Raw genomic sequence first — 20,529 nt, forward strand, 5'->3', positions numbered from 1 at the left:
CGTCATGCGGCACAAAGTTAAACTGTGGAACTCCCTGCCACAGGAGACGGTAATGGCCACTGATCTGGATGGCTTTAAAAGAGGACCAGGCAAATGCATAGAGGATAAAACTCTTGATGGCTCCTAGCCAGGATGACTATGCCGTGCCCATCACAGATGGAGGCAGTGATGCTTCTGAATGCCAGTTTCTGGAAACCAAAGGAGGGGAGAGGGATCTTGTGTTCGAATCCTGCTTGCGGGTTTCCCTTTGGGGCAGCTGGTGGCTGCTATTAGAACAGGAGGCTGGCTTAGAAGGACCAGAAGGTTCTTCTTATCGTCTTATCCTAGGATGGGTTTTGGCAATTTAAAAAATACTACAGTATATGAAAGGGATGCAGGTGGTGCTGTGGGTTAAACCACAGTGCCTACGACTTGCCGATCTGAAGGTTGGCGGTTCGAATCCCCACGATGGGGTGAGCTCCCGTTGCTCGGTCCCTGCTCCTGCCAACCTAGCAGTTCGAAAGCACATCAAGTGCAAGTAGATAAATAGGTACCACTCCGGCGGGAAGGTAAACGGCGTTTCCGTGCGCTGCGCTGGTTCGCCAGAAGCGGCTTAGTCATGCTGGCCACATGACTTGGAAGCTGTATGCCGGCTCCCTCAGCCAATAAAGCGAGATGAGCGCCACAACCCCGGAGTCGGTCACGACTGGACCTAATGGTCAGGGGTCCCTTTACCTTAGCATGCTTAACAAACTACAGTTCCCAGAATTCCTTTGGGAGAAGTCCTGTGCTTTAAATGCATGGTGTGTATTTAGTGTTGAGTTCTACGTTCTACTCTATGGACCCCCTGAAATGAACAAGCCTTGGTTAGTCAGGCCTGTTAACATCAACGGGTCTACTCTGAGTAGGAGGAGTAGCAAGGGCTGCAACCCAAGGAAGACAATTTTGAATCAGAGATGGAAAGAAGATAAAAGTCCCGACCAGAGAAGAATGGCAGATTAAGTTGTTGGATTACGGCGAAACAGCAAAAATGACCGGAAGAATCAGAAATCAGGAAGACTAAAATGTCAATAAGGAATGGGGAAATTTTTAAAATTTATCTTAAAAACCATTGTAAACAGTTAAAATTGTTAGTAGGATTAGAATAACACTTGCAGTTTAATGGTGAATTTTGGATATAATGGAGATATCAAAGATGTGAATTAACATAAAAGATGCAGGAAGAGATGACTAACAATAGGACCCACAAAGGGGAGGGGAGAATTCCAGAAGAGTCCTTAGAAACCTTGTTTTTATGTCATATGTTGGATATGTGTAAAACTGTAATTTGAAAAACTGTATATGTATATCTCTCACAATTTGGAATCAGAAGGCTAAGATGGGGTATCAGGTTTCAAAGGTCAGGGTAAAAGAACACACTTTTAATGTCATAATATATCTTCAAAACATGATGAAAGCCGTACAAGGAAGGTGCAAGACTTCTGAGGGGAATCAAATCTGTATTTGCTAAAATATCCCTTGTGGATAGGCCTTGGCTGCCACCTAATGGTCACTGTATGTAAGCTCAGCTTTTGCTCACTCTAACTGATTTAACTCTCTTGCAGGAAAAAAAGACAACGCAGAGTCTTGTGACACAATGAAGACTGACAAATTTATTGTTTTTTAGACAGAAATCGGGATACAGATTAATTAGACGCATGGCACTGCTTGATCCTAACTGTTTGGGTCTAACCCTAGCCTGGGACAGCTTGGTCTGTAGAGCACGAGACTTTATCTTGGGGTCCTGGGTTCGAGTCCCATGTTGGGTGGAAGATTCCTGCATTACAAGACACTGGACTAAATGGACCTGATCTTCTAATGTTCTTATATACTGTCCATAAATATCCACATCAACAGTGACTTAGGAATCTGCCTAGTGCTAACCGCAAGCGAAAATGAATGCTGGACACTAAAGCATAGCAGTTTGAGAAATGCGTCTCCAGATTTTGGGTGCCATAGGAAAATCTGTTTTCCCAGTGTGTTATGTACTGAGTTGAATAGGATCCAAAATGCAGCAGTCTGATTAGTCCTAGAACAGTAGGATTCAGAATGCAGCAGTCTGATTGGTCCTAGAACAGTAGGATCCAGAATGCAGCAGTCTGATTGGTCCACAGGAGCCACCCAATCCAGCTCCAGGTGATTCTGCAACCTGATTGGTCTACAGGAGAATCCCGGAATTAGCCAATCACGTGGGCCCCATTGTGTAAATAATGTATATAAAGCAGACATTCTGGGGGAACTTCCATTCATCCTCACCAGCATGAGCTGAATAAAGAGCATGAAATCCACTCTCGACTCCGAGTACAGTGGTACCTCGGGTTACATACACTCCAGGTTACGTATGCTTCAGGTTACAGACTCTGCTAACCCAGAAATATTACCTCAGGTTAAGAACTTTGCTTCAGGATGAGAACAGATCTTGTGCTCCGGTGGCGCAGCAGCAGCAGGAGGCCCCATTAGCTAAAGTGGTGCTTCAGGTTAAGAACAGTTTCAGGTTAAGTACGGACCTCCGGAACGAATTAAGTACTTAACCTGAGGTACCACTGTATATTTCACCGTGCACCCTCCCTTTCACAAAATCCCGGGGAGAGGGCCTTCTTGGGCATCATGGGATACTCTTTTTCCCCAGTGCACCCTTCCACTCAAACTCCATCTCCAAACCCCCAAAATAAATAAAAATATAATAAATATATTAAAAAAAACCCAGGCAAGAGCTCCATATTGGGTGCAATGGGAAAGCTGATTTTCCCAGGGCACCCACCCCTTCACACAGCACCCACAAACCCTGGCAGCAGCTCTGTCTTTTGCAGCGGCAACCTCTCGCAGTCTGGGCGGTGACGCGGGTGGTTCAGCAAGTCTGGGCCTCTCTCCTCCTCTCGTGAATTCAGGGGTCCAGAAAGGTGGAGGCGACTTGCCCCCGGGCTCTCTTGGAAAGCAGAACAGGTGCGCACTTGGCTTCCGTCGCCGATGGTCACGTCAAGCGGCTTTGTCCCGTGATGGCCAAGGGAGCCCCTCGGATCATGGGGTGATGCTGTGATTCTCTCGTCCGCCAGGGTCTCGGCTGTACCTGTGCTTGACTGTTGAGAGAGGAAAACAGCTCAAAAGCGGAATGTAGGGCAACACAGCTAGATTGGTGACTGGGAGCGCCCGCCGAGACCATATAACACCGGTCCTGAAAGACCTACATTGGCTCCCAGTATGTTTCCGAGCACAATTCAAAGTGTTGGTGCTGACCTTTAAAGTACTAAATGGCTTCGGTCCAGAATACCTGAAGGAGCGTCTCCACCCCCATCATCCAGCCCGGACACTGAGGTCCAGCGCTGAGGGCTTTCTGGAGGTTCCCTCCCTGCGAGAAGTGAAGTTACAAGGAACCAGACAGAGGGCCTTCTCAATAGTGGCACCCGCCCTGTGGAACGCCCTCCCACCACATGTCAAGGAAATAAACAACTACAGTGGTATCTCGGGTTACAGACGCTTTAGGTTACAGACTCCGCTAACCCAGAAATAGTACCTCGGGTTAAGAACTTTGTTTCAGGATGAGAACAGAAATTGCGCAGTGGCGGCGTGGCAGCAGTGGGAGGCCCCATTAGCTAAAGTGGTACCTCAGGTTAAGAACAGTTTCAGGTTAAGAACGGACCTCCGGAATGAATTAAGTACTTAACCTGAGGTACCACTGTATCTGACTTTTAGAAGACATCTGAAGGCAGCCCTGTTTAGGGAAGCTTTTAACATTTGATGAATTATTGTATTTTAATATTTTGCTGGAAGCTGCCCAGAGTGGCTGGGGAAACCCAGACAGATGGGCGGGGTATAAATTATTATTATTATTATTATTATTATTATTATTATTATTATTATTTTCAAATAGCTTATCTCCCTCTCTGCAGGTAAACAGTGACATTGGGAAATCTGTACTAGAGGAATTCAGTTCCTTCCCTGCCCCCCTTCATTTTTACAATGCCATATAAATGGATCAGGGCCCATCCATCTAGGCCAACATCTTCTTCTTGCCCTGATGGGGGAATCCTACACGCAGGATTTGAGCACTAGAGTACCCTCTCCTCCTGTGTCTTCCAGTAACTGAGGAACAGAAGTGTTTCTCCCTGTGACTGGCAGAACACAGACATCATGGCTTGCTGCCTCCTCCATAAATTTGCCCAGTCCTCTTTTAAAGCCATCTGAGTTGGTGGCTGCCTGTGGCAGAGAGTTCCACAGGCTAACTCTGAAGGGCTTTCTTTTATCGGCCTTGAATCTTCCAACCCTCAACTCCATTGGATGTCTGTGAGTTCTAACGTTATGAGAGACAACAGGGAAAACACCTTCCTCTACCTACTTTCTCCACCCCATGCTTAATTTTGCAAACTTCTATCATGTCGCCTCTTGAATGCCTTTTCTCTTGTAACAAAATCCCAAACGCTGTAGCTCAGTGGAGGAGCAATTGCTTTGCATGCAGGTGGTTCTGGGTTCGATTCCCGACATCTCCAGGTAGACCTGGCAGAGGCTCCCTCAAAATCCTGGAGCGTTTCTGCAGGTCCACTGTGGCGAGCTGGCAAGCATGTCTACTGTTGCCACAGCCATTATTATGGGGATTAAGGTAAAGGGACCCCTGACCATTAGGTCCAGTCGTGGCCTATTCTGGGGTTGCGGAGCTCATCTCGCTTTATTGGCTGAGGGAGCCAGTGTACAGCTTCCGGGTCATGTGGCCAGCATGACTAAGCCGCTTCTGGGAAACCAGAGCAGCGCACGGAAACGCCGTTTACCTTCCCGCTGGAGCGGTACCTATTTATCTGCTTGCACTTGGACGTGCTTTCGAACTGCTAGGTTGGCAGGAGCAGGGACCGAGCAACGGGAGCTCACCCCGTCGTGGGGATTCGAACCGCTGACCTTCTGAGGTAAGTCCTAGGCTCTGTGGTTTAACCCACAGCGCCACCCGCGTCCATTATGGGGATTAAGCCAGCTCTAAATCAATGGCTGAAATTATGTCAGCCCACTATTTCAGAGCGATCAACCCCATACTTTCTGGATGGAAGCGAGGCTGAGTTCCATCTTCTTCTTCTGCGATAACGCTGGATTCCAATGGCACACGAGGCTATCATTCTGGATGCTGTAATTCTTATTCCCAAGCAGCCAGTAAGTCTTCATTTTCCCTTTTCCCTGCCCAGGATGAGAGAGAAAAGGGGAGATTTTTAAACCCTCAGCCTAGCCAAGGTGATGTAACCATGTGTGTGTCTGGGTGGGGGTATTTGGGAATTCTCAGAAGCCAAAGAAATTGGCACAGCCATGAAATCTGGGGTTCAAAATCAGCGCAGCTTCAAACGGTTCGGTCCACCATCTTGATTCAAAATGGCACCCGGTTGCATCCAGACACAGGCGAAAACCAGCTCCTTGATCTGAGGAACCATAAACCTAAATTTGGTCAAAACCTGTGCAGTTTTGAAAGGGTCCATCTGCCATCTTGATTCAAAATGGCACCCAACTGTTTCCAAACATAGATGAAAACCTGCTCCTTGGTTTTCTGCAACATTTGGCCAGGATATCTCAAGAGGTGTGCAAACACACAGCGAATGGAAAAACAACTTTCCAAAACGTATAGTCGATTATTAGGTATTTGGTGTATTTGGTAAATGTAATCAAATTTTTAAAAATAATAATAACAGAAAGTTATTTTCATCCTCTTTTTCTTTATATATAAATCCAGAATGGATTGTAGCCAGTGCTGGTTGTACTCAGAGTAGACCCACTGAAGTTAATGGATGTGAGTGACTCCATTAATTTCAACAGGTTTGCTCTGTGTTGAACTTAGTCAGAAACAACCCAGACTGTGATATCTGGCTCAAACTGGTGCACCCTAGAAATCTCACTTCATTTTTTAAAAACACAAAATAAAGTTACTAGTCCTCAAGACTAACTTAGGTCCACTAATTTCAAATTAATACAACTTAGTTGGATACAACGTATAGTTAGTCCTGCTCAGAGTAGACCCATTAATCTCAAGGGATCTCCTCTGATTAAAACATAGTTGAACACAACCCCACTGTAAGCTCCTTGGGGCAGAGAACTCGCCTTCCTTTCTCCTTTCTCCTGCAAATGCCCCAGGTTGTGCTAAATGAGCGGAGATAATAGTAGCAGTCACCTTCACTTCAATCTCCCCTCTCAGCTCAATGTCATAGGCATCGTCCTTCAGCAGCGCAAGGTATGTGGCGGAACTGATGTGGATCTTCTGAGCTGGGAAATGAGTTATCAGAAGACACATAGTTAAACGCGGAGCTGTCCTTGCGCCACCTCCTGGTCAAAAGGGGAAACTGTAGGTCAAACCCCCACAACCCATAATCCTCCTGGTTTGTTTGTTTATTGATTGATTGATTGATTTACTACAGTGGTACCTTGGTTCTCAAACTTAATCCATTCCCGAAGTCCGTTCCAAAACCAAAGTGTTTCAAAACCAAGGTGCGCTTTCCCATAGAAAGTAAAGGAAAATGGATTCATCCGTTCCAGACTTTTAAAAACAACCCCCGAAACAGCCATTTAACATGAAATTCAAAATTGTAAAAAAGAAAACTTAATAAAAAAATTATACACACACATATATATGATGTCAAGAAATAACTATACAACCTTTAGAAGACATCTGAAGGCAGCCCTGTATAGGGAAGTTTTTAATGTTTAATTACGTTTTTGTATATGCTGGATTATTTATGTATGAGACCATGGCTGCGGCGATGTTATTGGCCCAGAGATGGAAAGAAGATAAAGTCCCGACCAGAGAAGAATGGCAGATCAAGTTGATTGATTATGCCGAAATGGCTAAAATGACTGGATGAATCAGAAATCAGGAAGACCAAAATATATGAAAATAACAACAAGAGATGTGGAAAAATAATAAGAAAGGACTGGATAATACTGTGAACATCATAAGGTTAGATTTGTGGACATTAAAACAGCAGTAAGAAGCAAGAAGTTGATTGGATCCCTTCGGAACTTGAAATATGGGTACCCCCAACAAAAATTTAAAATTCGGCTGTGTAATTTGGAATTTATGTAATTTGGTTTGATTTGATGTGATTGGTCGGTTAATAAAAAATTATTCTTAAACAGAAATCAGGAAGACCAAATTTTTAATAAGGAATGGGGGAAATTTATAACCTCCCAGCATCCTTAACAAACTACAGTTCCTAGAATTTCTTTGAGAGCAGTCGTGTGCTTTAAATGCATGGTGTGTAGTCAGTTTGAGCGTTCTACTCTATGGGCCCACTGAAATTTATAAGGCTTGGTTAGTCATGCCTGTTAACATCAATGGGTCTACTCTGTGTAGGAGGAGTAGCAAGGGCTGCAACCCAAGTACAGTGGTACCTCGGGTTACAGACTCTTCAGGTTACAGATGCTTCAGGTTACAGACGCTGCTAACCCAGAAATAGTACCTCGGGTTAAGAACTTTGCTTCAGGATGAGAACGGAAATCGCGCAGCGGCGGCCCGGCGGCCCCATTAGCTAAAGTGGTGCTTCAGGTTAAGAACAGTTTCAGGTTAAGAACAGACCTCCAAAACGAATTAAGTTCTTAACCTGAGGTACCACTGTGAAACAATTTGGAATCACAGTTAGAAAGAAGATAAAGTCTCGACCAGGGAAGAATGGCAGATTAAATAGATGAATTATTCCAAAACGGCAAAAATGACCAGAAGAATCAGAAATCAGGAAGACTAAAATTTCAAAAAGGAACGGGGGAAATTGATAATTTATCCTAAAAACCATTGTAAACAGTGAAAATCCTGAGTAGGATTGGAATATCACTTGTAGTTTAAGGGTGAATTTTGGACATAATGGAGAGGTAAAAGACTTGGATTATTATAAAAGATTCAGGAGGAAATGAATAACAATAGGACCCACAGAGGGAATAAGGGAACTCCAGTAGGTTCTTTGGCATCTTGTTTCTATGTTGTATGTTCAATATGTGACTGTAAAGTTGTAATCTAAAAAACCAAATAAAGAAATTAAAAACAAACAAACAGAATCAAGCAAACTGGCTGCGATGGCAAGCTCTCTGGGATCTTGTGGGGCGGAGGGATGTGGCGGGGGTCACAGCCACTCACGCAAACTGGTGGACTCCATACGAGAGGCTGTGTTCACCGTGTCACCAAAGAGGCAATACCGAGGCATTTTATGTCCGACGACGCCAGCCACACACGGACCTAGGTGAGAGAAACAGGGAGAGGGAGAGGAGGGTAAATGTCAGGGCAGACAGAGATGATTTTTTGTTCAATAACATAAGAACCACCTGCTGGATCAGGCCAGATCCACTCCAGTATCCTTTTCTTACAGTAGCCAACGACAGTGGTACCTTGTTTCTCAAACTTAATCCGTTCCGGAAGTCCGTTCCAAAACCAAGACACTCTTTCCCATAGAAAGCAACGCAAAATGGATTAATCCGTCCCAGACTTTTAAAAACAACCCCCAAAACAGGCATTTACAGTGGTACCTCGGGTTAAGAACTTAATTTGTTCTGGAGGTCCGTTCTTAACCTGAAACTATTCTTAACCTGAAGCACCAACTGTTCTTAAGCTAAAGCTAATGGGGCCTCCCATTGCCGCCACGCCACCGCCACACAATTTCTGTTCTCATCCTGAAGCAAAGTTCTTAACCCGAGGTACTATTTCTGGGTTAGCGGAGTCTGTAACCTGAAGCATCTGTAACCCGAGGTACCACTGTGCCATGAAATTTACTATCTAACAAGACCATTGATCCATAAAATGAAAGCAATAAACAATGTACTGCAGTCACACAATCAATCAATCAATCCATCAGTAGCTGAACTGGGTTCCACATAGTCACAAAAACAAAATGGAAAAAACCCCGCAAAAACAAAAACGAAAAATAAATAGCAAAAACAAACAGACCTCATCTTAACACTCAAAACAGAAGTATGGCACTCAAAATAGAGCATATTCAGCTTCCAAAAAAGTTAGCAAACCAGAACACTTACTTCCCGGTTTGCAGTGTTTGGGTTCTAAGTCGTTTGAGTACCAAGGCATCTGAGGACCAAGGTACTGTGAGATTTTGACCAGCTTCGGCCCATCTGAAGCTGATACAGGCTCGTCTTATCTTGAGCCCGAGCAGAGTAGTCCACACAGCAGAAGGATAAGCAGTATGTGCCACATTCTTAACTTTATTTCCACTCTACGCTGAGAGAAACATGCAAACATGCATCTTGCCTCTGTGAGAGCAGAGAAGCAACTCCTCTCGGAAACAAAGAACACAAGAGAAACAGTGAAAAACAGGAAACCAGTGTACGTCACATCCAGTCTCCCATTCCCGTGGGAATCCAACAGTAACTCTGACTGTGGAATGCAAAACAATGTCTTGTGACTGCAGTTGCTGCTCAGTGAGGGAAATAGAAACCAACAGGTACCACTGTATATGGGAAACCAGAGCATAAGAGCTCTCTCTTTGCCAGTGTGGTGCGGTGGTTAAGAGCGATAGACTGGTAATCTGGTGAACCGGGTTCGCGTCTCCGCTCCTCCACATGCAGCTGCTGGATGACCTTGGGCCAGTCACACTTCTTTGAAGTCTCTCAGCCCCACTCACCTCACAGAGTGTTTGTTGTGGAGGAGGAAGGGAAAGGAGACTGTTAGCCGCTTTGAGACTCCTTCGGGTAGTAATAAAGCGGGATATCAAATCCAAACTCCTCCTCCTCCTCCTCCTCCTCTTCTGTGGAGGCAGAGCATAGCCATTGTGGCAACTAGCCATCAAGAGCACTCTCCTCCTCCACGAATTTGTCTACTCCTCTCTTAAACCAGCCACGTTGGTGGCCATCCCTGTGGCAGGGAGTTCCATAGTTTAACTTTGTGCTGCGAGGACTGAAATTCAGGAGATTTCTGTCCTGAATCTCCCAGCATTCAGCCTCATTGGATGTCCTCAGATTCCAGAGGGAGAAAAGAATTGTTCCCTGCCATGCTAAACTTCTACACGTCACCTCTTACTTGCTTTTTCTCTCAACGGAAAAGTCCCAAACGATGCAAACTTTCGCCATAGGGGGAATCACTCCATCCCCTTTATCATTGCAGTCACTGATTTAGTTAAAAAATCTGCACTGCTTGATTGTAGAACGACAACAACAACCCAACACCCACAAACCAGTTTACAAAAAGAATAAAAATGAAACTATCTGTTTTTTTTTTTAAAAAACCAGTTAAATGCCTTTAAAAATGATTAAAATTGACAGAAAGGTGAATACCAGGTCAAAGAGTTGGACAGCGCTGCCCCCATGTGGCTGCCTCTTCTCCATCTCTGCCAACCTATCTCACCTGTGTGAATCCCGGCCCGTAGCTGCAGTTTGCCGCTGGGCATGTGGGGTATCACGACTTGCCGGACGGCGGCCACCAAGTCCAGAGCCATCTTGGCGATCTCATCTGCATGCTTTGTGCCGTTCCTCTCTGGCAAGCCGCTCACGACCATGTAGGCGTCCCCGATGGTCTCCACCTGGTGGGGAAGAGGGACCCAAAAATTGTGGAATCGGAAGAGACCTTGAGGGTCATTTAGTCAAGATCTGAGCGAAAATATAAAACATGCTTTCGGTGGCTTGGTCACCAGGCAAATTACTACTACTACTACTACTACTGTAAATTTATTTCTGCCTGCCTTTTACCCTAAGGGTAATCAAGACACAGTATTAAAAGCAGTTTGAAATGGTAAAGGTAAAGGGACCCCTGACCATTAGGTCCAGTCGTGGCCGACTCTGGGGTTGTGGCGCTCATCTCGCTTTACTGGCTGAGGGAGCCGGTGTACAGCTTCCGGGTCATGTGGCCAGCAGGACTAAGCCGCTTCTGGCGAACCAGAGCAGTGCACGGAAACACCGTTTACCTTCCCATCAGAGCGGTCCCTATTCACCTACTTGCACTTTGACGTGCTTTCGAACTGCTAGGCTGGCAGGAGCAGGGACTGAGCAACAAGAGCTCACCCCGTCATGGGGATTCGAACCGCCGACCTTCCGATCGGCAAGCCCTAGGCTCTGTGGTTTAACTCACAGTGCCACCCGCATCCCTTTGAAATGACTTACAATCTCAAAAATAGGCATCCCAAGTGTCAAAAGAGGTGCATCTCCAGCAAATCTTTATACACACACACACACACACACACACACACACATATGGTTGTCAGATTGAAGTTTTACAATCACATATCCAACATACAACATAAATACAAGATTCCAAAGAACTTCCTGAACTTCCCTCTTCTCCTTTGTGGGTCCTATTGTTAATCATTTCCTCCTGCATCTTTTCCTGTAATCCAGACCTTTTGGATTATGTCCAAAATTCACCATTAAACTACAAGCGTTATTCCAATCCTACTAAATGTTTTTGCTGTTTACAATGGTTCTGAAGATAAATTATAACTTTTCCCCATTCCTTATTAAAATTTTGATCTTCTTGATTTCTGATTCTTCCGGTCATTTTAGCCATTTCAGCATAATCCATCAAGCTGATCCATCAAGTTGATCTCCAGAAAACCTTATGTTGGTTGTTATTATTATTCACAACGGCCCTGCCCAGTAGGCCCCTGGCCACACTGTCGTTTTTGGGTTGCCCTCTTCTTTTCCTGCCTGAGAAGTCTTCCCTGACCACCCCGATGCTTTAACAAAGCCGGAAGCCACTGACCTTGTAAACATCGTAGGATTCGATCCGGGTATCGAAGCAGACGTAGAGGTTGTTGAGCATCTCAACCACCTGTAACGGGGTGCAGGAGGCGGCGATGCTGGTGAAGCCCACGACATCCGAGAAGAAGATGGTTACCTGTTGTGGGGAGACGGATTGGGCTGTATTATCATACCACATCATCATAAGGAGAAAATCCAAAACTATGGTTATGAAGCAATAGGAGTTCTTAAATGATTCTTTACAAAACCAGGGCTCAACTATAAAAATCTGGTTGTGTTTAGAATAATTTTGTGCGTAATCTAAAAAATACAAATTATTTGTGGGATTGAGTGTAAGTATGTTTGAACACTTTTAAGGATTGTATGAAATGTATGTTTGTATGCTTGTATATCTGTAATATATGTGTATTAATGATGAACTATTTTAACAATATTTTTTTAAAAAAAAAACAACCAAAGTGAAACATTAAGGAAATCCAAAGGGAAAATATGAAGAACAGAGGATCTGACGAACAGATTATTAAAAACGCATGAGGCAAACGGTTGAAGTCCTTTTTAAAAAAAAAACAGACAAACACTTTTTAAGGTAGATAAGGACAAGATGAAATTATACAATTGAATATAAATATAGATGGGAAACGGCTATGTATAGTGAATACAGTGGTGCCTCGCAAGACGAAATTAATTCGTTCTGCGAGTTTTTTCGTCTTGCGAATTTTTCGTCTTGCGAAGCACGGTTTCCCAAAGTCTTCAAAATCACCAAAGTCTTCAAAAACCTGAAAAAAAGGCTACCACACCGCGTGCTATGAGTTGCTCCTCGAAGTCACCCTGGGTATTAACGGTTTTAAGAAAAAGGAAACAAACTTGCAAGACGTTTTCGTTTTTTTTGTTTTTCGTCTTGCAAAGCAAGCCCATAGGGAAATTTGTCTTGTGAAGCAACTCAAAAAACGAAAAACTCTTTCATCTTGCGAGTTTTTCGTCTTGCGAGGCATTCGTCTTGTGAGGTACCACTGTACTTATCTACTTTTTAAAAAATTCACCTATGATCCTTTTCTTTTACTTCTTTATTTTTTCTTTGTTCTTTTTTTCTTTTTTCTGATATCTTATCTTTCATTTCACTCCTTTATTGTGAATAGCATTTTATAGAGGTATAGAGCATTGTGGGAAATAAAAATGGCTGCTCCCAGACGTTGTGGCGGCTCTTAGCAGGCTGCTCTTCTTCCGGGCCAAACCATCACGGGACAAGTGTTTAAGCAGCTATCACATCTATACGATAGATAGCCGTGTGCTTACGTGTTCATTACATTTTTGTCCCACCTTTTTCTCCACGGGAGCTCCAGGTGGCTCACTCATTTAACCCCCACAACAGCCCTGTGAGGTGGGTCAGGCTGAGAGGCAATGGCTGGCCCAGTGAGCTTCACAGCCTAGTCGAGATTCGAACCCAGGTCTCCCACGTCCCAGTCCAGCACTCTAACCACTACACTACTCCAGGTTTGGGAAAACAGCTCCACAGCAGGGTTTGAGGAAAGATGTCTTTCCCGTGATTATGAAGTGATGCTTAAAGCCCTCTTTGATATTCTGTCCTAAAGGCTGCCCGGATCCTCGCTTAATTCTTCGTTTCCCCCCTCTGAATTCCCTATAGCTGCTGCAATTATCTCCAGATGTCTTTCTGCAATTCTCTCCTCCAAGGCTTCGTCTTTGATGCTGAGGGTTCTGATCCGGCTGTTCGTAATTGCTCAATTATGGGATTGTTTAGGAAATTACACCTCTCGTTGAAATGCAAATGTAATTCTTTTTCGGGGTGGGGCGGTGTCAAGAGGGTCCCCCCGCATGACGATCGCCAAGCACCCAGAGACGAGAGAGGAGATGGCGAAAAGGAGGTCATTTATTTCCCTGCGAGGTACCATTTCCTGGCAAACCTTTGGGAAGCAGAAGGCGTTTCAAAATGGTCGCCTACATGTGACCACTCAAGAGGTGAGAGGGAACTATGAGGAGCAATTCATAGAATCGCAGAGTTCAACTAGTCCAACACCCTGCAACGCCACTGGACCACACTTACTCTCCTTCCGATTCTTATCACTAAGGCATAAAGACAACAGCCAATAAAATCTTTTGTTATTGAGAATTTTGGACTGTCTCGCCAGAATGGTGCATGCTCTAGTTATCTCCCGCTGGGACTACTGCAATGTGCTCTACGTGGGGCTACCTTTGAAAGTGACCTGAAAACTACAACTAATCCAGAATGCGGCAGCTAGACTGGTGACTGGCAGCGGCCGCCGAGACCACATAACACCGGTCCTGAAAGACCTACATTGGCTCCCAGTATGTTTCCGAGCACAATTCAAAGTGTTGGTGTTGACCTTTAAAGCCCTAAATGGCCTCGGTCCAGTATATCTGAAGGAGCGTCTCCACCCCATCGTTCTGCCCAGACACTGAGGTCCAGCGCTGAGGGCCTTCTGGGGTTCCCTCGCTGCAAGAAGCCAAGCTACAGGGAACCAGGCAGAGGGGCTTCTCGGTAGTGGCACCCGCCCTGTGGGACACCCTCCCACCAGATGTCAAAGAGAAAAAACTATCTGACTTTTAGAAGACATCTGAAGGCAGCCCTGTTTAGGGAAGCTTTTAATGTTTAACAGACTATTGTATTTTAATATTTTATTGGAAACTGCCCAGAGTGGCTGGGGAAACCCAGCCAGATGGGCGGTGCATAAATAATAAATTTTTATTATTATATCATTATGGTTATCTGAACGAAAAACTATTCATTTGGTATTTGGGGAAGGGGGTCTGTTGGGAAGCTGAAAGCCTCTCGGCGTGTTATCTCTTTTCATTTATTCGATTTATTTGCAAAAAATTCCTACCCTGGCGACATATACCATCACTCTCCTCTGGGCCACGCTTTCAGAATAAAAATCTGCTCACGCTCAGAAATACATTGGAAAACACAACTAGGGTTGTCCTCAGTATCACTTGATGTTCTTGCTCTCATTTTGAAAAGGTAAGGTAAAGGTAAAGGGACCCCTGACCATTAGGTCCAGTCGTGGACGACTCTGGGGTTGCGGCGCTCATCTGGCTTTACTGGCTGAGGGAACCGGCGTACAGCTTCCGGGTCATGTGGCCAGCATGACTAAGCCACTTCTGGGAAACCAGAGCAGCACACGGAAACGCCGTTTACCTTCCCACCAGAGAGGTACCTATTTATCTACTTGCACTTTGACGTGCTTTCGAACTGCTAGGTTGGCAGGAGCAGGGACCGAGCAACGGGAGCTCACCCTGTTGTGGGGATTCGAACCACCAACTTTCTGATTGGCAAGTCCTAGGCTCTGTGGTTTAACCCACAGCGCCACCCGCGTCCCTTTTTGAAAAGGTATCTATCCATTAAAAAATATTTTGATACTACACTGCGCTACACTACACTGAAATGTTGAAATGTTTCTTTGGTTGTCCTCGAATCTGCCTGCCATGCTTGCCATCCTCTTGTGCTACATTGCTAGGACCTCGGAGAGACCAGCGTTCGAATCCCCCCACTTGGAGCTCGCTGGATGGCCTCTGGGCCAGTCATTGCCTCTTGGCCTAACCTACCTCACAGGGTTGTTTGGAGGATTGACTGAGGAGGGAGATCACTGGGTACAACGCCTTGAGTTCCCTGGAGAAAAAAGTGGGATTTAAAGGTTAATAATAATAATAATAATAATAATAATAATAATAATAATTTTTAACATGTAACACGGTGGCGAACATTTGGAGGCTGAAAGATGCTGTTTCTGGCAACCCTGAACTCACTGGCAGAGAAAATGTGGCTGGTTTTTCACTGTTTTCTAGGATGTTTTCGATGGAGGTGGTTTGCTGCACTGGGACCCTTTGGGAGGAAAGGTGGGATACAAATTTTATTATTTATTTCTTCTCTGCACTGACTGCCCTTGAGCGACATCCCTGAATCGAAGAGACCAGGCTAGCGGTGTGCAAGTCACCTGTTTTTACCTGGTCGTAATTTTCCGCCTCCACATGCTTGCGTTTCCTCAGCTGCTTGGCGACGGATTTGGGCAACATCTGGTGCAGGAGGTCCTCAGCCAAGCTCCGCTCACGCTTCAAATCCTCTGTCCGTTCCTTGAGGCTCCTGGTGTAATTCCGGATCCAATCTGTCATCTCCTTGAACGACACCAGGACGATGGGGTAGATGAGGCTGGCGACCGCCAGCAGGCAGATTTTGAGGCTCACCAGGGAGAGCATATCTCTGGATTTCTTGCTCAGCCTCTGCCGGCTCTTCTCCCACAAGCAGGCCTGCAAGGAATCCAAGTCCTTCACCAAATGCTCGTCCGGTGGCAATGGAGAGGGTGGTGGGGAGAAAACCGGGATGCCCCCATATTGGGTGGAAGAAATGGAGAGGTTTGGGTTCTCCTCCCAACACCCTCGAACGCTTTCAGATGCGATGATGGCATAGGTCAGAACGGCAGACATTTGGTACCACAGGCCTTGGGTGTCCACAGAAGATGATGGAGGCATCTCTTGGGACTTTAGGAAGCCTCCTTTGGTTCTGAGGATGGCTCTGAGGGACACCACGTCAACCCAATCTGGGTTCAACTTTATCGCTTCAAGGTCTTCCTCAGGACTCCCAAACACCTCAAGGATTTCAGAAACAATCCTGGACCACGCGAGACCCATCACCGCCGCTTGGGTGCCGTTCAGCTTCTCCCTGATCTCACTGGCGAAAGTTTGGCACCCAAAGTCTTCCTTGCATGGCACCTGCATCACATGGTCCTTCCCTCCGGATCCCTCGCAGGAAACTGCAAATTTCCCCAACGCGCGATCCAGGAAGAACGTGTTCAGTGCTTTGCCCTCGCCATCTTCCTGGCTATGAATCTCATCTCTGAAGAGGCTGGCGAGATTGAGGACCCAGACAGTCTGGCAGGAGGGGATGCTGGTGAGGGCCGCCTTGACGTTCCTCCATGATTCCAGAGTTTTGCTTAAATCCAGAGAGATGCTCCCCATCAAGGTGGCCACAGAGACCAGGCAGGCGACCAGGATTCGCCTCACTGTCTTGCTGGTGCTACAGGGACAGAAGCTGAGGAAAGTAAAGGAGAAACTGGTTAATTTTGTCCCCTTCACAAGTGGAAAGGTATGCATACTCATAGAATTGTAGAGTTAGAAAGGGACCGAAGGATAATCTAATCTAGTGACTAGTCCAACCCCCCTGCACTGCAGGAATCACAGCTGAGTCAATATCAATCTCAGTTTTTCTCCCTTTCTCGTTTTTCCATTCATAAGTTCATTTCTCCACATTTTCACGTCACATCAGGTTTTCCCAGCTGGATAAACAGGACATAAAGTATTTCATGGGTAGGCAAACTAAGGCCCCGGGGGCCGGATCAGGCCCAATTCCCTTCTAAATCTGGCCCACTGATGGACCGGGAACCAGCGTGTTTTTACATGAGTAGAATGCACCCTTTTATTTAAAATGCATCTCTGGGTTATTTATGGGGCTTAGGAATTTGTTTATTCCCCCCCCACCCAAAAAAATATAGTCCGGCCCCCCACAAGGTCTGAGGAACAGCGGACCGGCCCCCTGCTAAAAAAGTTTGCTGACCCCTGAAGTACAGTGGTACCTCGGGTTAAGTACTTAATTCGTTCTGGAGGTCTGTTCTTAACCTGAAACTGTTCTTAACCTGAAGCACCCCTTTAGCTAATGGGGCCTCCCGCTGCCACCGCGCCGCCAGAACACAATTTCTGTTCTCATCCTGAAGCAAAGTTCTTAACCCGAGGTACTATTTCCGGGTTAGCGGAGTCCGTAACCTGAAGCGTCTGTAACCTGAAGTGCATGTAATCCGAGGTACCATTGTAATTAAAAACAGTTTAAAGCAAAAAGACAACAAATAAATTTAAAGCAAGGGGAAAACCCTAACAACTGGTGGCAGTTTTAGTCTTGCTTTGGGTGTTTTTGTTGTCTCAAGTGTTATGAACAGTTTTAAATTACCTTATGTGTAAATTGTCTTGAGAAGACGGTTAATAAATCAACGGTGTGTGTGGGTGTGTGGGGGGGTGTATGTATGGGGTATTTTTTAAAAAATGACCTGATGAAAAATCAACAGCTTTTTTGATGGGTTATTCTTATATTTTTGGATGATGACTTATTCTTAATGTCAGTAGGAATTGGCGTTGTTTGTTTTTTCCTCTTCCTTCTCCCTTTCCCCCCTCTGCTATATTTGTAATAAAACACACACATAAGAGCACCTCTGTGCAAATAAATAAAAAGAGGGAAGATAGAACCCCACTTTTTTCCCAGAGCAACTATAGTGAAAATGATGCAACTGGACAACAGAGCATTTGATGGTGAGTTAATAGGAGAAAAATTTATTCCGAAAGATTGCTTCATGAATTTGCTGCGGAGCTTAGGATTTTTTTGATGAACCCATAGGGCAAGATGGAGCTGTGGCGATGATCTAGAAATGTGATGCTTTAACATCCTCCTCTGCAATAATAAGTATCAGCATAAAATTTATTGGTTTCCTACTAAGCCTTCCTGGTTGAAACGAGTCTAGCAAACTAGAAAAGTCTAGCAAACATTTATCTCACACAAATCGGTTTAGATATCAGCTGTTTTATTGATGCAAATTGGGGGGGTGTCCAAATGGATCGCAAGACATTTTAAACAAAAATATGAACATTTGAGGGAACAAATGGTTTGCATTTGTGAATAATTCCATTCTTTTCCTAGCTCTGCCTCTGAGCTATTCAATTTTCTGTTTCTGACAATACAAGTTTTTATGTTTCAAGTTAACCATGCAATTTTTAAAACAAAAACACCTAGCAATCTCAATGTTTTTAAAAAACAGTTTCTAGGTCACTAGCCCTTTCATTTTCTCCTACTGCACCTTTTATATTTAAATCTACGATTCAGTAAAATAATTATACATTGTGGACAGCACAGAACAAATCTGTGTAAATGAAAAACTTAATTGTACTCAATTTCTTTTCTCTGTCCATCTTTGATAATTCTTATCCCCAATCAGTTTGCTTGGCTTGAATTATCCAGCTTTTCACTCAAGAGATGAAATTTAATTTTCTCAATGGGTTTAACAGTTTGGGGGGTTGTGCAGAGGGAATCAGCTGAATAAGGTTTGCATTCTGGTGGTAAATTTCGGTTCCTTGGTTAGTTTATGGTTCATCTGAATAATATTTTTTAAAGCTTTTTATATTCAGAATCTGGTCCACCAATTTGACCAAATCTCAGTCTGTTTCCTTAGCCAGTTTCAAAGTTGTTTGATTCCTGTTTTATGCTGTTTAGATCAATTTCTGTTACCTTGTTTTTCCTGTATATGAAAAGTCATATTAAATACACAAACACACACAACCATTCTTTTCTGATAGCTTCCGGCTTCCTAGGTCTCCTGGATCTCTCCCCTCCCTGAAACTTCCCACTTTCCCCCCCCTTTCCAGTAAAAATTCAGCACAACTTTTCTCCTGGTTTTTGTCTTCTTTACAGCACCTACCTGCAGGTTGCACAGGTGTTCCACGATTTCCCTTGCCCCCAAACTTGCTCTTCCTCTTCCTCTTGCCTGAGGTTGGGTTTCCCCTTGAGTGAAGTCGAGGAGGTAAAAAACCGTTGGCTGCCCACTCCAGACATGGAACCCGTCCCAGACTTGGGGACTGGTAAACAGAGATTATGGGACTTGGCCAGAGATGATACCTTGTTCAAAAGCTCCTTTGATTCCCAGTGCCTGGAAGCAGCAGTTATCCCCCTCTTGAGGCTTCGTAGGGTACCAGTGGCTCTCCCCTCTCTGTGCGTAAAGGGCGGTGCTGATGCTGGAAGAGCAACTGAGATGTCTGTTTGTGGCAAAAGATGGAGAGGACCCACAGAACCATTCCAGGTCCGCAAGCCGTGTTAGCTAACTCCCCGCATTGATCATGCAAAAGGTGGGAGCAGAATTATCTAGCAGCTATAACTGGGGAAAAGGTGAGCGGTTACACTTAAATATGTTTGGGATGCAAACTCTCCCCAATGAAAATTCATTTGCAAAGTTTTTAAACGTGCGCTTGCATGGAAAATTTATTTGCTCATTTATTCCAGCTATTTCTTTCAAAACGTAACGCCAGCATAAAGTGAAAAACGCTCTCTTTATTCATTCTGTGTTGTCAGCTATAGTGCAGATGGGAGAAGCAGTTTGCGCCTGTGTGGTGCACCCTGACTCTCAGAAGGTACAGATCCAGACCCCAGCTTAAAAAAGGCTCCCCGCCCCTGTTGGAACTGAAGGCGAGGACTGTGTTGCAAATAACATCAGTTTTCAAAAAAGAGAAGGCACTAGCTGGTTAATGCTCACTAGGATGAAGCCCCACTGCAGGCACTAGAACAGGCATAGGCGACCTCGGCCCTCCAGATGTTTTGAAACTACAATTCCCATCATCCCTGACCACTAGTCCTGTTAGCTAGGAATCATGGGAGTTGTAGTCCCAAAACATCTGGCGGGCCAAGGTTGCCTATGCCTGCACTAGAATTTAATTTTGGGTCAAAATGCCTTTATAGGATTGGGGTTCACACACATGGTATAGAACTCCGGCACAAATGGCATATATAGTGAAAGGGTTTAGTCCCAAACGCTGGCATTGTGGTCAGGAAAAAGGACTATATTCACACATGTGGTGGGAATGTAATCTGGTTAAGGAATATTGGCAAAAGATTATAAAGGTAATTTCTGGACTATTTCAAATAAACATGGAAGTTAATAGGGATTTGTTATTTTCGGGAATACTGAGAAATAACAAAGTAAAGAGTAATAAGCAAGAGTTGTACAAGATTATGATTCTAGCTGGAATGGCAGTTATTGCTTTGGGATGGAAAGAAAAGGCCAAATGGAATATGGAAAAATGGAATGG

At 44.8% G+C, this 20,529-nt stretch overlaps 1 protein-coding gene across 1 annotated transcript; it reads right to left on the reverse strand.

Annotated features, from left to right (window-relative positions):
• Positions 1-2,569: 2,569 nt before the first annotated feature.
• Positions 2,570-20,011, reverse strand: LOC308469198 (uncharacterized protein). The gene is made up of 9 exons (XM_081024543.1): positions 19,149-20,011; positions 15,643-16,723; positions 11,666-11,800; positions 11,201-11,284; positions 10,316-10,490; positions 8,105-8,203; positions 6,152-6,243; positions 5,035-5,172; positions 2,570-3,095 (listed from the first exon to the last, which is right to left on the reverse strand). The coding sequence occupies exons 1-9, from the start codon at positions 19,280-19,282 to the stop codon at positions 2,784-2,786; spliced, it is 2,250 nt and encodes a 749-aa protein (XP_080880669.1). The 5' UTR covers positions 19,283-20,011; the 3' UTR covers positions 2,570-2,783.
• Positions 20,012-20,529: the final 518 nt, after the last annotated feature.

The sequence above is a fragment of the Podarcis pityusensis genome (assembly GCF_964106645.2).
Source record: "Podarcis pityusensis genome assembly, contig: HAP1_SCAFFOLD_85, whole genome shotgun sequence".
In the NCBI taxonomy this organism is placed as follows: Eukaryota; Metazoa; Chordata; class Lepidosauria; order Squamata; family Lacertidae; genus Podarcis; species Podarcis pityusensis.